The sequence below is a fragment of the Lissotriton helveticus genome, chromosome 5_1 (assembly GCF_964261635.1).
Source record: "Lissotriton helveticus chromosome 5_1, aLisHel1.1, whole genome shotgun sequence".
NCBI classification, from domain to species: Eukaryota; Metazoa; Chordata; class Amphibia; order Caudata; family Salamandridae; genus Lissotriton; species Lissotriton helveticus.
Window position 1 is genome coordinate 956,364,759 of NC_136065.1, and position 17,388 is coordinate 956,382,146.

Genomic DNA, 17,388 nt, shown 5'->3' on the forward strand with positions numbered 1-17,388 from the left:
AAGAAGCCTAAAGGAAAGAGTGATACTTTAGAATTGTTGTGTGGTAGAGCGACTGCTCTGTCCAGGGAAGTCCTAGCCCAATTGGGGTTCCTAAAATTGATGAATACGCAGTCACCTTGTGATGTTTTCCTTAGGTGTCCAATCTAGTTTACTCTTCTAGTCAAGAGTGTCTGGTCTGCATGGTCCACAGGCTAGCCACAATTTTGATTTAGCCAGTGCATCATTTTATTTTTAAAAGTAAAGGGCATTTCCTTTTGGCCAGGCTTGAGGTGGCGTACATTCACCAAGATTGCCACATATGGGAAGCGTTCTGGGGGTAGATTAATCAACATACCGATTCTTCCCTCTGGTCTCTCCTTCTCCCTCAAATTCTTAGTGGCCTTGGTTGTCTCTGTGTTTACAATCCCATCCCCTCTATTATGGCAGAGATAGCTACTCGTTGTCGCTTTCTGTCTAGGGCCTAATGGAGTCTTATTAGCACCAGTTTTGGATGCGTGGGGATTGGCACCTTGGTCCCGACGGTCCCTATTATTCCTATCAGTGGTGCATAGGGCACTAGGTAGTGTGTTAGCAGTAATTGTTCCTGGTTTCTGGTGTTCAGGTAGGACCCCATGTGGCCCATTTGCATTTTCCCTCGGGTATTAAATATTATGTTTTACTAGGCTGCTAAGTTTAGTAACTTCTCCATTAAGTTTACCTATTTTATTCGTGGAGTGGTTTGGTAAAAGCTTCTGGTTTTTTGGTGTAGAGGGCTATGATGTGATTAACTTGCACATTGGTCAAAGACCCTACACTAGGAAGTTTCACCAATACCTTGGCAGAAGTATTCGATGGTGGGCCTTTTTTGACTTTACTAATAGTCCCTGTTTTTGCTTGACTCTTTCTGCAGCTCATTTTGCTTTTTGGTGTAGGTGAACCACTAGGTGAGTGCGATCGTGGTGCTTCAGGTGGTATAGGGAGATCTGGGTCAAGATCCAGGTTCCCAGCATTCACAAGGGGGATAGTATCTTGCTCATTTCTTGAGGTAGACTCTACTTCCAACCCAGTAGTTTCTTCTATCACTGTGCCTACACCTAATGAAAGGCGGTGTTCTGCCCTATCTATTTCAACATTAATAGCGCTAACTGCCCTTACTAAATAGGAATCAATGGTGGAGCATGAGGGATCAGCTACAGCTTTATGGATTTTTTGTAATTTGAGTTTTGACATCCTAATAAATAGTACTATATCACCAGGTCCAAAAGTAAAGTAAAGTAAAGTGGACCGAAGGGACACGTGGCAGGTTCCAAAGGAAACTAGGGGGCCGATTAGGATCGCGGTTTTCCCGCATCCTCCGGGCCGGCGGAAGCCACCGCCGGCCCGGAGGATGCGGGAAAACCGCTGGGGAGGCACAAAAGACCCACCGCCTAATTAGGATGGCGGTGGGTCACAAAATCGGTCCGCAGCTTTTCCGCCGCGGTCGCCTTCCGACCGCGGCGGAAAAGCTCTAACATGGCTGGCGGTGTCTATCAGACACGGCCAGCCATATTAGGATGGCGAAAAACAGATGCCTTTCCGCAGCGGATTCTCCGCCGTGGAAAGGCATACGGTGAATTCTTTGGGGGCCCATTGCGGGCCCCCTGGGTGAGTGGGGGGTGGGGGGTGCACATGGGAGTACCTATAGTACCCCCCTGCATTTGCGTGCACGAAGCGGCAGGCACCGCGCGGTGCCTGCCGCTTTGGGCATGCAAATGCTAAGCATGCATATTTAACCTTGCGGCGGGTGCTGCTTCAAGCAGCACCCACCGCAATGTTAAATATTGAGGATGTGACCGCCAGGCTGGCGGTCACATCCTAATTGCACTGGAGGGACCGCCGCTGCCCCTGCGGACAGTCCCTCCTCCTCTAGGGTGGCGGACGGACGCAGGTCCGTCCGCCATCCTAATGAGCCCCCTAGTTTGGTGTCAGCAGTGTGCAAAATTGCAATAAGCACACCGTAAGATGGCAAATATATAAAGTGGCAATAGTGCTGGAGAAAAAAGGAGCAAAAAGCAAAATAAGCATTGCTACCCTGGGCAAAAGGCGATAAAAGTGAGGAAATGGCCGGGGATAAATATAAACAGTAGGACCCAATAAAATCAAGTAGAAAAAATAAAAAACAATCAATTTATGCTAGTCATCAATAAATATATACCATTGGCAAACAATATTATACACTCATCAATAATGGGAGCTGATATATTAATAACTGATATACTACACAAACCCTAGCAAAGTGTGTTAGATATCTACCTTACTGATCGTCGGATTTTAAAATCTATTATTATCGCAATAACCCAGTCTCTTAAAGAAATGTTCAAACTGGTGATTTCAGAAAGGAAATGTTATTTCATTAGTTATCTCACCAGCTTTCAGTTCTTTAGGGTGGTTGATGGTGGTTGCACAACCAACAAACAGATCATCCCACAACAATATTCCAGATAAAATCCAGATCCAGTTCTAGAGACGTCCAGTCACTATTTTCTAGACTTCAGGGGGTGGCCCTTCCTTGCCTCATCCAGCCGTGGGCAGGCGCAGACGGGCCCAACCTTGGCCCGGGCGTGGCCCGCGCGCTTCCTGCGCTGCGGGGGCAGAGGCAGCTCTATAAGCGCGATGGCTGGCGCCTCCCCCTCATTCGTTTTCAAAAAGGGAAATGGGCCTTTACCTCGCTTTCTTCATAAGCATTCACAATTTCACTTTATGAACAAACACATTGCTTTTTGTTTCTACCGGTATTTTATTTATACCTTTTACTTTGTGATTTTTTTTGTTTTTCATTAATTCATTTCAGTACGAAAAAGACAAGTGTCTAGTCATATCTGTGTTATAACCAATTTATAAAACATTCTAAATCATAAAACATATTACATCACATTAGACATTTATAAAACAAACCTAAGAAGAACATCCAATACATGCGTATTTCTCAACCAATGTTATTCAACTGGCGAAATTAATGATCCTAGACTTTTTAAGTGTCTGTATCAAGTATCTGTGAGTGCACAGGGAAAAAATGTCTTCTTTATTAGAATTAAGTTTGTCTGGAAAGGAAATCTTTCTTTATTTCACAGGCTGAAATTGAACTCTTCATTCCTCTGTGCTTTGATCATGTGCCGACGCGTTTCGAAACCTCGTCAGGGCTTTTAAATTGTGGCAGCGTTGGTTTTTTCTGTAATGGATGTGCAATACAGCAGTTAAAATTCTATTTTGAGGGCTCCTTTCCTTTATTATCTCATTTTATTACCAATTGTACCTGAGAAGCAATAGTCATCTTCTCATCAAGTTTTGAGTGACCGCACAGAAGGTTTTCTCTTTTTCAGGGAATTTTTATTTCTGTTGGAAAACAGAAAGAGCCTGTCAAGAATGTCGATTTAGTTGCTTTGTTTAAAACGACATGTATGTCTTTTAGCTGTTCCCTACCTTTATTCCTCTTCTTTATCTTTTTACTGCTTTTCGCAGCAAGTTGTTGGCATCACGTCCTACAAAACATGGAGATTTATTATGGTACCTTATGTTATGGGGATCTTTGCATGGTGCTTACTTGTCTACTTCAATGAATATGTGTTTATGTACCTGTGTTTACGGCGTTCTTAAATCGGGCCGCTCGTGTCTTTATTTTATTCCGTTACAGCTGTAGTTTTCTGAGGGAGGATAAAGCTTGTTTATTACGCGTTGATTTGCAACATTGTATCTCCATCGACGGTGGCAAAGATTTGAAAGCATACCTCTAGAGTAGACAGTTATCTCCGCTCTATTTTCTCGCATTTACGAAGTTTCACTCGCGCTTACTGAAATAAAGTTAATAAGAGCGGTAATCTATTCTGACCTCAGCTTTTTGGCGTTGTTTTATATCATTGTTCAAATTACGCTTACCTCGCAGCACCTGTGGCGGTAGCAGGGGATGCTGGGACTGGGAGTCCCATGTGCCATTGGGGTAAAAGCGAAATCCCGAACAGTAGCAGAGAGGCAGAGATACGACAGAAACAGTTTCCCCAGGCATTTCTATAGGGTCTCAAGTAGCCCTACCTCCATGACACATGTGCGCTCAAGACAACCCCTGCCTTCTAATGTACCTGCCACTAGCTGTTCCTAATCAATCCACACACCCGGTTGCAGTACAGCAACACTGAGTTTGAAACATCCGACCAGGTACAGCTACAGCACACACCAAAAACTGACACTCACAAAGCCAATAGATTGAGCATAGGCAAAACCTACTGGTTTTGCCATTGCTTGCTTAATTTTTCTGCCAGCCACCCTGTTCCTTTGGCACACAGGCTCCCAGCACAAGGATTCAGATAGTGGAGCAGCTGAGGCACCACTGTCGAAAACCTAGCAGTCCCCCCACCTCTATAGGAGACAGGGATAAAAAGATGGAACATTTGCTGATTTTGGCCGATTTCCCAAAGGCCCCAATCCCTAAATGATTCTCAAGGCGTTTTCATAAATGACCTTAATTCTCAGAGAAACGTTTGTCTGAGTTTTTCTGGCATTAAAGAAGATAGCAGGAGGTTATTCAGTGAAACTAATAATCACTCCTTCGCGAATACTCGCTGGAGAGAATACTGATGCCTTCACAGATTTTGGAAACACATTTATCCCTTAAGAAAACGAATAGTCATGCAGAAAATTTCAATGTTACAGAAGATAATAGAGTTTGTTCCGGGGGGGGGGGGGTCTGGGAGATGTCGTGGAAAATGCATTAGCGAGAAATGAAATGGTCTTGTGCATAGGTCCATGAAAAGAGGCAGGATATTTCATAACTAATGAAACAAACACTTAGGATGTGTTGAATACGATATGTAATAACGGTCATAATTATAGGTTGTAAAAGTTAGGTGTATGATATGTATGCATAAAACTCAATCAAAACAAATTAAAAAATCCGCAAAGAACCCCAAAAACTACTGAAGCAAACAATGCGTACCTTGGGGGTCGGTTCATGCTAAAGAATCCACACATGCAAGAGTGCCCGGAGAGTTTTAACACCCCCCGCTTTTTTTCAGACGGTGTGGGAAGGTGGACGAACCATTATTATATTACAAATGCAGATTAAAAGATAGGTGGAATTCTCTACAGAAAAAAATCTTCTTTGGCAACATGGAATTCTGGTGTCAACTTGCAAAGGCAGTTTTTATTTGCGGGCTGACATTTATCTTTTAGTGGAGTTATTAACAGCACATTGGCATGTTTAAGGGACATTCACAAACATGCTAATTGCTTACACTGCAATTGTCTCGTAGGCGCCTCCTTCAGTGAAGTATGTGAAGACAGCAGTGACGGCCAATACATATGGGCAGTGGTGAGGCGGGTGAAAGGTGTACCTGGGGGAACGTGCAGGGGGAGGCACGGGGGGAGCGCAGAGGGGGGAGACTAGAAACTTTACCTCATGCTGCTTCTGCTGCCTCGTGCCTCAGAGTTTCTCTGCATTCTGGTCGTTGGGACAGCAGCAGAATCCGATCCAATTCCCGCACTGCTCGCATGAGAGCAGCCCGGGGATTGGCCTGAGCAGGCTGCTTTGACGCTCCCATCAGGTCAGGTGATCTGTGCTATTTCTTCAATCTGGCTGTACAATACAGACATGTTGGAGAAACCTGACTGGGAATGTCTGTTTAGCAATCCTAAAACGGCCGGCCAAACAGACATGCACAGTTGTTAGTGCACATCACTCCGCCCCCTCCCATTGCCCGGCCCTGCCCCACCCATCCCCCACACATGCTGGCTCATCCGGCAGCAGAAAAATAAACAATATTGTTTTATTTTCCAGCTGCTGGCTGAGGCAGTGGGGCAACGTTCCTCTGCCATTGCGAAGGAGCCGCCCCTGGAAGACAGCAGAAAGTGGCAGTGGACGCAGGCGATGAGAAAGGAAACCGATGAAAGGTTTCTTTAGGGAATATGGCCAGTCAGAACTTCTCAGTCCAATATCAAAATTCTGAGTCCCATAGAGAAATTAATTATGGATGCCAAAAGACCTCAGCAGTGATCATCCCCAGCATTGATAGAGGCTGACACTAATTATCCATAGTGAAAACATCCAAGGGGAATTGCATAGCCTAGCAAAACCCGATTTTAATTAAGGCTCCCAGTTTTCTATTCTTACTGATTTTTACAGATCAATAGAGACAGAAAACAATGGGGTATATTTACCAGGGGATAGCCCCACCAGAATGTCACTTTTAGTGATGTTCTGGTGGCGCAATGTCCTTCTCTATATTTACAAAGTGGCATTAAGCCACTTTTGTGGCTTAATGCTTGATGTCACCTTATAGATATGACCCCTTTACATGCCTCACTTTGCATGAAAGAGGCCTGCATTGGGTGTTGCTGTGGGCGTAACACCAAAACACCCATTGCTTTTTGAAGCTGTCCAAGATTAACAAGGGTCTGTATATCTGTGGCAGCGCCAAAAACTAACAGCATGCAAAAGCATGTGTTAGAATGGCTCAACAAGGAGAAATATTTTTATTTCTCCAAGTTTTTGCTTTATCTATATGTGCTGTGTGCAGCACACATAGAAAAAGCAAAACACCATTAATGATTGTTTATGTACATGAAGGTATCCGTTAGGCAGGATTCCGCCCCTGTGCTGGACATTCCAGAACAGGGTGCGGTCGTGACGGAACCGTTCCGTCATCAGCACAGCTCAGCCGTGACTGATGACGGAACGGTTCCGTCACATGCATCGAAGGGGTTAATACTGACGATTTGCTACTTCTTTGTTTGCTTCATCCTGCAGCACACACAGACGTAGCAAATCACCATTATTGATTGTTTATGTACAGAAAGAGACACCTTCCTGCACATAAACAAGCATTCCCTGCAACGCGGGCACCCTTGCATTGTGGTGCAACGCTGCCTACATTGGCGCTAGGCAGCTAATTTATCAGCAGCGCTGGGGGAAAACACAGGGGTGCATTGTATTGTTGTAAATATGGCGCATCCCTGCGTTTGGAAGTGTCGGAGCACGGCAGTCCGAAATTTGGCACAGCTCGGTGCACCTACATTTCCTTGTAAATATGCCACAATGTGTTTTCAATCTGTATGTATTTTTTAAAGTGGAAAAATACAGAAAATTGAGCATCTTCTCAATGACTCTCCTTGTTTTTAATTAATTCCTAACCAACATTCATGCAGATTGAGATATGTAGTAAAAACACATCACATTTCCTCAAATAACTGCATATTAACATGTTAGCGCTATTATATAAATCTTTTCATGTGGCTTTATAGTTTTACTACATTTGGCTGCTAAATGTGCTAAAATCGGACAGGCATCAAAGTACGAGTGCACATTTATTGGTTAAATAAATTTGGAAATGCACGAGCTGCTGCTTCATTTATTCACAAAACACATAATAAATATGTATAAATACATATAAAATTCCCAAAAATAAATATGGATAAATACAGATGGAAATGTTCAGAAAATAAATACCATAAAACCGGGAGCCCTAATTAAAATTCCTATAGGATCAGCATTTTCTCTCCAGCTACAGTCCACAAATGACAAATAAATGTGTTTTAAGTGCAGCAATTCACTATAGAGCGATATGTTTTAAATACCAGTTTCATCCGCATTTTGCAATTCGCTCTCGTTTGATACCTTTTATCCGCGCACGGCTAAAGAATAGATCAACTGAAGAAAACCTACATTTATTTCTTAAAGGCCCGCCTGAACAGTGAGATGCAGGGATTCTAGTCTAAACGTTGGCAGGCATGAAATGAATAAAGAGAGATCCTTTTCAACAGCAAGAAGCAAAGGAAAAAAGTTTACAAAAATAGATTTACAAAGCCACTCTGGCACAGTGGGTCTCATTTATTTTGATAAATGTGTATATAATGATATAAAAGAAGCTGCCTCTGGCAGGAGAATGAGTAGGGGTAGGATGTACGCATAAAGTGAGAGAACACAAGCAGACACAATGGGATGGTGTAGCCTCAGGCCACCATGTTAGCCTTGGCAAACCGATAAAACATAGGCCATCATTTTCTAGAAATGGCGTAGCATTTCGCACTCTAGCAAATGATGAAAAGTGGTCAGCGGCCATGTCTATGAAAAAAGCCTCATGAATGTAGCTCCCAGGCAACATGATTTCTACCTCTGTGGGTGTTGTGTTCTGTATGAAGTACGTAGAGGACATAAATGAGGCTTGCGTGTGCATGCATATGTAATTATAGGGCTGTTTTGCATATTGAAGCCACTATGTCTCCAACCCTTGGTTGTCAAATCGGCTCTGAAAGCTTACATTATGTTTTTATCGATGAGACGTGAAGCATTAGTGCGGCTGAATTTACATCAGGACTATGTATGCAGTAAACAGGGTGTATTTACAAGGTGGCTGCGAATTAAAAAGAGTGAGCAAAATCAAATACGGTTAAGACAGTAAGCCTTGCCCTCCTTGTAAAATGTTCAAGTCTTCCTAATTTTGGTACACTTGCTAATTAATAGATAGCTGTAGCTATATCCATGCATATAAAGTATGCTTACGATGTATGTTCATTTTTACTTTTTTTCTTCAAAGCAGACTTGTTCTATCCTGATTGTATTTATGTATGCTTCCCATCCTAGCTGCCTCCTAGCTGCTCGGCCTGAGTGAGAGTTGGTATTGAAATGTTGGTGTGACTGTGATGCATGGAATGCTTGGGTGCCTGTGTGGATGAGTGGTGACCGTTGGAGATGGGCTGAGCAGCAGGCAGGCTAGTCCTAGTGGGGCTGGTGTAATAGGTTCACTTGGCTTATAGACTGATGTATATATTTACTTACCTGCAAGTTGAAGTTAATAAAGAAATACTGAATAAACAACTCGGCTACATCTGATGAGTCACAACACACCTCTCTTCCCTGTCTCTCATTGGAGGAGTGAGTAGTAAGCCGGGATACCACTCATCAAAAAATCCTGGTCGCAATTTTGACATGTCTGGTCGCAAAAGGCTGGTCGCAATTTTGACAGCTTTTGACATGTCTGGTCTTAAACTCCTGGTCGCAATTTTGACAGTTTAAGACCAGGACTGTTTAAGACCAGGGTTTGATCTGGCCTTAAACAGTCTGGTCTTAAACTTCTGGCCTTAAATTTAACAGCTAGGGCAGCAAAAACATGTGGTAATTGTGTATGTGTTTAAAAGTGCATAGAAAAACTGCCTGGTTGCAGGCTGGAATGTCTGGGCACTTTTAAAACTGGGGGTTTGCAGCCTGCTGCTGTTTGAACAGCTGCTGGGGCAGGCCTGAGTTCCCCAGCCCAGGGCCTGGGAAGAAGAATGTGTCATGTAGGTGTCAAAGCTGTAAAGGGTCCTCACAGTCTTAAACTCCTGGTCGCAATTTTGACAGTTTAAGACCAGGACTGTTTAAGACCAGGGTTTGATCTGACCTTAAACAGTCCTGGCCTTAAACTTATGGCCTTAAATTTAACAGCTAGGGCAGCAAAAACATGTGGTAATTGTGTATGTGTTTAAAAGTGCATAGAAAAAAACTGCATGGTTGTAGGCTGGAAATGTCTGTGCATTTTTAAAACTGGGGGTTTGCAGCCAGCTGATGTTTGAACAGCTGCTGGGGCAGTCCTGAGTTCCCCAGCCCAGGGCCTGTGAAGAAGAATGTGTCATGTAGGTGTCAAAGCTGTAAAGGGTCCTCACGTCTTAAACTCCTGGTCTCAATTTTGACAGTTTAGTTCCAATTTGACGTGGCTGGCAGGAAATTTGACATATGAGTCCCAAGGTAGATTCTGTTCCCGGGCTCCCTAATTCCCAGGAGAAGGGGTCACGTAGGGGTGAAGAGTTTTACACCGGCCCCCATTGTCTAACCCCACTCTTCCCAGGATAGGCCTTGAGTTTGAGTAACAGGTGTCAAAGTAAACAATGTTGTACTGTTTATACTGTACAAGGATAGAAAAAAAGGTTCCCATCCAAAGGCCACCATGACATTGTTCTAAACACCCCTCAAGTCATAAAGGGGTGTGGGGGGCTTCTAATTAGCATGCTAGGACAGGTATAAAAAGGCCCCTCATGGAACACTGCCAAACACCCATTCAAAAAACCCCCTTTGAGGAGCGACTGGCGTGGATTGTTCTGCTGTACCTGGAGGACTCCTGCATCTACAACCCAGTCAGAAAACCTTTGTGGATTTCTACACCATCAAGCCCTTCAAAACCTTTGGGGAGTGACTGGCCTGGATTGTTTTGGAGCCAACCCAAGGAACTTAAGGCAAGAATGGACCGGAGCAACTTTTCCCAGATTGACACCGCCTGTCAACATGTAGAGAAGGTAAATAATGGATGGCGCAATGGTGTATTAGGGTGTACATGTAGTTTGGAAAAAAGTTGCACTTTTAAAAAATAGTACTATGTAGTGTGGATTGTAAACTGTTAATCTTTAAGGCGATGTGCTGTGTTTAATGTGAATAAAGGTTTTGTTGAAGGATGGAGTTTAAAAAGACCTGAATTGTAATGTAAAGGTATTTAAAATGAATAAAGGTTTTGTTGAGTTTAAAAAGCTATGTGTGTAGGTATTTAGTGTTAATGGGGTGGTGACGTAGGGTAGAGTTTGCAGGCTATGTATTTAAGGGGCATAATGTTGTAGGCCTTAGGAGGGTACATGCAGAGTGGAACAGGGTATTTTACAGCTCATAGAAACATTTAACCACACTGTAACGGTACCATAGGGGCTTTAAATAATATACAGGGCATATAATTAAAAAATTAATAATGCCTGGTTGCACTCACCAAACCGCTGTAGAGAGTTGGAGGGGTCCATGGAGGGCTCCGGGGTCCTTGCTGCTCCTTGGGGGGTCCTGAGGGCCTTGTATTTAAAAAAATAAATAAACCCTGGGGCCAGTTGTCCAGGGGGGCTCCTGGTGGGGCGCCATAGTCCCTTGGGGTGTCCTGGGGGTCTCTGGGTCCCTAGTGCAGCGTTATTTTTAAAAATATGCCCCCAGAGCCCGCGTGCCTCGGGCGCTGCTCTGGGGGGTGGGGGTCGCGGTGTCTCTGGGCCTCCGCGGCCGTTCCTTGTGTAAATAAAAGGCCCCCAGAGCCCGCTTGCCTCGGGCGCTGCTCTGGGGGTGGGGGTCGCGGTGTCTCTGGGCCTCCGCGGCCGTTCCTGGTGTAAATAAAAGGCCCCCAGAGCCCGCTTGCCTCGGGCGCTGCTCTGGGGGTGGGGGTCGCGGTGTCTCTGGGCCTCCGCGGCCGCTCATGGTGTAAATAAAAGGCCCCCAGAGCCCGCTTGCCTCGGGCGCTGCTCTGGGGGTGGGGGTCGCGGTGTCTCTGGGCCTCCGCGGCCGCTCCTGGTGTAAATAAAAGGCCCCCAGAGCCCGCTTGCCTCGGGCGCTGCTCTGGGGGTGGGGGTCGCGGTGTCTCTGGGCCTCCGCGGCCGCTCCTGGTGTAAATAAAAGGCCCCCAGAGCCCGCTTGCCTCGGGCGCTGCTCTGGGGGTGGGGGTCGCGGTGTCTCTGGGCCTCCGCGGCCGTTCTTTTTAAAAAATAATCCCCCACGAGCCCGCTTGCTGCTGGCGCTGCTCGAGGGTGAGGGGTGTAGGGCTCCGGTGTCCTTGGGGGCTGTGAGGGTATATACCAGCCCCGGGCTCCACGTGGATCCAGCAGCAGGCAGCATGGCGGCGTGAGCTTCTCCGGGGCTGCTGTGTAAGGACCGCCCCCAACAGTGATGAGTTGGTGACATCACTGAAGGGGCGGCCCTAACCCTGCAGCCCCGGTGTGGTTTTTTATTGAGAATTATCTAGCGCTGGGCTTTACCCCGAATGTGTCAGGGCGCTTCACAATAGCGGGACACGCCTGGGGCATAGCGCTTCACATAAGAACTTGCTGCAAAAACATAAGGACTAAGGATTACATGCACTACATAAAAAGATACAAACAGGAAAACACACCACGGAGCTGCAGGGCAGGGTCCGCCCCTCCACTGATATCACCAGTGATGAGTTGGTGATATCACTGGAGGGGGCGGACCCTGCACTGCAGCTCCGAGGTGTTTTTTTTTTTTTTTTTGTGTTTTATTAGCTAGCGCGAACTGTACACGAAGGCTGGCAGAGCGCTTTATATATGACCCATTTGTAAGACATAAGCACTAAGAATTGGATGAGTTATATAAAAAAGATACAAGTAGAAAAAAATGTAGCGCAGACTTTATCCCAAGTTGTCAGAGCGCTTTACACAAGAACCTGTTTGCAAAACATAGGGACTCAGGATTACAGGTGTTACATAAAAGATACAAACAGAAAAAATACTGCTTGTTAGCGCAGACTTTACCCGAAGGTGTCAGAGCGCTTTACATAAGACACAGTTGCAAAACATAAGGGGAGTGACATGTGTGCCGGTTACAAAAGCAAACGTTAAGTTACATGAGTAATAAATAAAGTGACAAGTGTGCAGGTTACAAGAGAAAACAAAGTACAGTTAGAGCTATAATACTGTGATATAAGGCAGACACTCAAGCACAAGAATAAGCGTTATGTAGGCAATTGTGGCAATGGCGCAACTATTTAAAGCACTCAAAATGTGAGAGTTATTAAACAATGTGTTACAAGAGAAAAGTGGCATGTACATGTTACAAAAGAGTAACCGGTATATAGGGTAGTGGTTAAATGTCAGAAGGGCCATGTGTACCTAAAGTGGTTTACCCCATAAGCAAAGGATATGGCGCAGGTTGTTTTTTAACATATGTTTTAGCGCAGCACTTGCAACGCTTTTTTAAAAATGTGTGTTGGTGCACCCCGCTTATCAGGTTTTAAATGTATACAAGAATTGTTTGAAGTTGTGATACTTTTGTTTAAGAAAGGCGTTTACTAAAACCGCTGCTTTTTTTTTTTTTTTTTTTTATGTTTAATACAGGTGCAAGACCTTGCAAATGCAACCGTCACCAATGTGCCCCCTGCGCTGGCCCCAGCTGTAATAAATAGCAACGCTGGGCACTTGTCAGCCCCGCAGCCAGGTATATATATATTTAAAGCTATGTAGTTCTACGTAGTTTTGTACACCAGTCTCTCAGAAGTTCTCTTTTTTCTAATGGGCTCTCATGTGTGTATGCTTTTACAGCTTATGACCCCGACCTACAACAAGCTTTTGACGATTTTATGGAGTACATCGAGGCTCAAGACGCTCTGAACACTGTGCAAAACACTTCAGTTCCTACAGGTAAATAAAAAGACAGCTGTTATTTAAACTGTCTAAGACGCTGGGTAGTTGGTGGGGTAGGCCAGAGTCCTGACCCTGAGGATGTATAGAGGTAATCATCAGAAAAGATGTCTAATGTTGGGTATTATTTTTTTTTTACAGGTGTCCCTACGCTATGCCAGGACGTCGTCAAGGTCCAAGAGGCGGCGCATGGTTCAAAAGAAATCCCCTTGAAGAGGAAAGCTTCAACTTCTAAAGTGGGACCACTGTCAAAGAAAGGAGCTGCAAAAAGACCTCTTTCAGGTGTGTTTTTTACAAAAGGGTGTGAGAAGTACTAGAGGTGTTACAGCTGCTTGTAGCAAAGCCTATATCAAAAAAGGTGGTTGTGTAGGACGTAGTCCGCTGGTGCTTGTATGTGTTGTTTTTTTTATGCTTTCTCTAATATATATATATTTTCTGTTTATATTTTAGAAGCGGCTCAGAAACATGCTGCTGAAGAGAGGTCGGTGGCGCCCTTAACGGACATAACAACATCCGTCCAGAACAACGGAAGCGGCGCGAAAGGCGTGAGTAGGCGTGTACGCCAGGAAAAACTCTCTACCTACTATACACCAAGCAACACGCTGAACAACCAACTACAGCAATCTATTCTGCACAGGGGTGGGGTCAACACTGGAGGCCTGCCTACAAACCAGGCCTCCCTTAAGAAGAAACAGCGGGACTCAGAGAACCTCCCCAAACCTTTAAAACGTGTGAAGGCCTGTAAGGTATTCACAGATCCCCAAACAGAACAGTTAAACATGAAGAAGAAGACACCGGAGGTGCTCCAAGAGGGTCAGGCAAAGCTCTTAAGTCCTGAGAAGAAAAGCCCTAGCACCCCTGAGCCCCAAGCTAGCCCCCTAGATTTATCTATAAAAAAGGATGCTAAGCCCTTGAATGAGACCTATACAACCTTGAGCCCCAAGGAGGTGTTAGTTGCACCTGTGGGTGTAGAAGAGGCGTCGCCACCACAACCCCCTAAAACATCGCGCCTCTCAAGGAAACATCTGAAGCTGAAACCGGGGGTCCCTAAGCTACAGTTAGCAGAGACCCTCAGCAACCCTAAGGCAACGCCGGATCCACCAAGCGTCCTGAAACCCCAGACAGTGCCAAATAGAATAACTGTACATGTAGAGGTGCACGCCCCTGAACAGCCCCCAAAACCGGTTGTAAGTGTTCAGGCACAGCCTAGGGTCTCAACAGGTGATACTGCGCAACCCCTAGAAGGTCCTTCTACCACGATTAGCAACTCTCTTGAGGCGTTGAGGGGGTTGGTAGACACCATAGGTAGAACCCCAGAAGCGGTGTACCAAGGGTCTTTGAGCACAGAGGGTTTACAGAACACAGGTAACCAGGCACCACACCCTACCACCGACATTTCAACTAGGCCCCAGGATTACAACGACACCTCCTCACAATCCTCATACCCTTTGTCCCCGAGTACCCCTCCAGGAGCATACGACCCTACCAGCCCCACGGCCATTCACATGTACACCCCCGTGTCCAGCCCCTCTGCCAACCCCGTGTACAGTCCTGTGTCCAGCCCAGCTGCCAATCCCGTGTACAGTCCTGTGTCCAGTCCCATGGCCAGCACCTCTGCCAACCCTGTGTACAGTCCCGTGTCCAGCCCCGTGGCCAGCACCTCTGCCAATCCTGTGTACAGTACCGTGTCCAAACCCGAGGCCAGCACCTCTGCCAGCCGCGTGTACAGGTCCGTGTCCATCCCATGGGACATGCCCGTGTACAGACCCGTGTCCAACCCCGTCTTTGAGGGTTGCAGTATAGATGGGACTGGGGGGGTGCCTCCATTTATAAGACCTCGCAAGGTGTGCCCCCCTAAGCAGGAACAAGATGGGTCTGTAAACACAGAAGATGTATTGAAGACACACGTAAGAGAGATACAGATGGCGGTTCGAAAATTAAAACGGCAGGCGAACCGTGCACTCATAAGAATGGATATGGGGTATTCCAATCTCATCAACAAGAGGGAGGCCCAACATCTGGTCGTGGCCAGGGTTGGGGTTTGTAAAAAAGACATCATACAGATGTGTCAGGCGGCTGTGGCCGACATACAAGGTACACATTCATGACTATGTAAGCACCAACCCCTAAAGACCCCCACAACCACTGGTGCTCATAAGAGACCCTCAAAATATAGCCGTACGGTCCAGAGGTTAGTGACAAAGTCTGCACGCTTCTTAAAACTGCTCAAGCAACGCCCAGTTGGTACCCCACAAACCTTCAAACAAGACCCCAATGTTTCCATAGAACCCTTCAAACAAGACACCCCTGTTTCCCTAGACCCTTTCAACCACGGTACCACAGCTTCAAGATCAACGCCTGAAGCATATAAGCCAGCACTTCACCACCGACAATACATAGGGGCAGGGTCTAACATCCCCAGGGTCGGCCATTTAAAGGGGGTAGGGGGGATGGCAAAACTCCAAACAACGCAACATTCAGAAGGACCCAGGGGTGGAACTGTAGCGGGGGCCTCCATGAACAAGACATCCAACGACAGCGACCTACCTGTTCAGATAGGCTGGGGCTTGGTATCTAGAAAAGCCTGGGCCCGTAAAAAAAAACAAAAGTGGCTTAATAGTACAAAGCAACGCCGGCTTTTAATAAATAAGCTCAAGAAGGCTAGAATATGCGCTACCCGCAGGTTTACAAGGACCTCTGAGACAGGGACCAACCTGACCTCCCAAAGTGACACATCAGAGAACACCTCCACAAATCACACTCCTACTGATGAGGGCCCAGAGCCCTTGTTTTTAGAGAGTGTTAGGAGTTACACTCGCAATGTAGAGAGGTTTAGGGCCGTAGAACACTATGAGGAGTTTAGATTTGTTAACCTACATCAAATAACATCAACCACTCACGGTGTTCTGGCTATACATCAGGCTGTGCAGGAGCTCATAGTAAGGTTGTTACACGCTGTGGGGCCTAATGACTTTTTCCAACTCCGCTTCCAGGGGCAGGGTTTTGACACACCGTTGTTCACCAGGCGGAAGACCCGAGATGTTTTTGATGCTGTGCAATTTTTAGAAAACCTCTCAAGGCTTTTACAGAGTAAGGCTGAACTAGTCGCCTATGGCACGTTTAGAGTCATAGCCCTCATTGTACGGGGGCGTGAGGGGGGTGTTTCCAGACCCTTAAAGAGCGTACTATACAGTAAAATAATTGGCAAGAAACAGAGGTGGCTGCTCAACTTTAGCAACGCCACTGCCAATACATGTCTGGCGGCCAGCATCGTGGGTCTGTTGATGACTCGCAAGACCCCTGACGCTGTCATCATGTCTAGAGCTGCTGAAGCCCATGAGGTTCTTGAAATACCTCCTGACCGAATGGTCGGCTTTGGTGATATAGGTCTTTTTGAGAACTATTTCGCCGTGACGGTGAAAGTTCTCTATCACAGCGGTTCCTGGAAGTACTTTACAACCGGGGAACCTGTGAGAAACAAGACCGTATATGTCCTCCACATGGAAAATCATTTTTACGGTATCTTGAACCTTAAAGGTTTTCTGGGGGCCAAATATGTGTGCGCCCACTGCGATCATATATACAACAATAAAACATACCACCAGTGTGAAATGTGTTGTAAGATGTGTCAGAGGGACGGCTGCATAGAAGACGCTACCCTAAAGGTGAGGTGCGGCATCTGTAGGTTGTTTTGTCGCTCGCAAAACTGTTTGAGCATACACGAGCAATCTTACAGCTGCGTCCCTAAAAAGGACTGTAGCGAGTGTGGGCGGTATGTGGCAGTGAATCACAAGTGCAAAGGTATGATATGTCCCCGTTGCCATGTATCTTACAAAGCCGGTACCAACCATCAGTGTTATATGGTTAAAGGTCCATCTCAGACCAAGACCGAAGACTATATAGTGTTTGATATAGAGTGCACACAAGAGACGGGGGTACACCAGCCTAACTACATTTACGCGCACCATCTAACTTCCGACGACAGTTGGGAGTTTGAGGGACGAACGTGCGTTGGTGATTTCCTGAGCACTTTCATTCAGGCCAAATTCCAAGGATATACCATGCTAGCCCACAACTCGAAAGCCTATGACTCCTTCTTTATTCTACGAGACATGATTCGTGAAAAGATACAGGTGGAACTCATAACCCAGGGGTCTAAACTGATGCTGATGACGGTATGTCCTTTAAAAATACGCTTCATAGACACCCTGAATTTCCTACCCATGAAATTGAGCAAGC

At 45.9% G+C, this 17,388-nt stretch overlaps 2 protein-coding genes across 2 annotated transcripts in view; one reads left to right on the plus strand and one right to left on the minus strand.

The window, feature by feature from the left end:
- Positions 1-17,388, minus strand: part of LOC144753457 (gamma-aminobutyric acid receptor subunit pi-like) — a 518,120-nt gene that overhangs the window by 329,777 nt on the left and 170,955 nt on the right. The window lies entirely within an intron of this gene.
- On the plus strand, positions 9,059-15,259 carry LOC144755020 (uncharacterized). Its single transcript, XM_078643460.1, has 5 exons — positions 9,059-10,272; positions 12,847-12,946; positions 13,051-13,149; positions 13,291-13,431; positions 13,600-15,259. Exons 1-5 carry the CDS (start codon positions 10,015-10,017, stop codon positions 15,255-15,257), a joined length of 2,256 nt encoding a protein of 751 aa, XP_078499586.1. The 5' UTR covers positions 9,059-10,014; the 3' UTR covers positions 15,258-15,259.

What these genes read in the sequence shown, in the direction of transcription:
- LOC144755020 (XM_078643460.1), top strand. Translation starts at nt 10,015, where the DNA reads ATGGAACACTGCCAAACACCCATTCAAAAAACCCCCTTTGAGGAGCGA. An exon ending in AAACACTTCAGTTCCTACAG is followed by an intron (nt 13,150 to 13,290) that starts GTAAATAAAAAG and finishes TTTTTTTTACAG; the next exon opens with GTGTCCCTACGCTATGCCAG. An exon ending in TGCAAAAAGACCTCTTTCAG is followed by an intron (nt 13,432 to 13,599) that starts GTGTGTTTTTTA and finishes TTTATATTTTAG; the next exon opens with AAGCGGCTCAGAAACATGCT.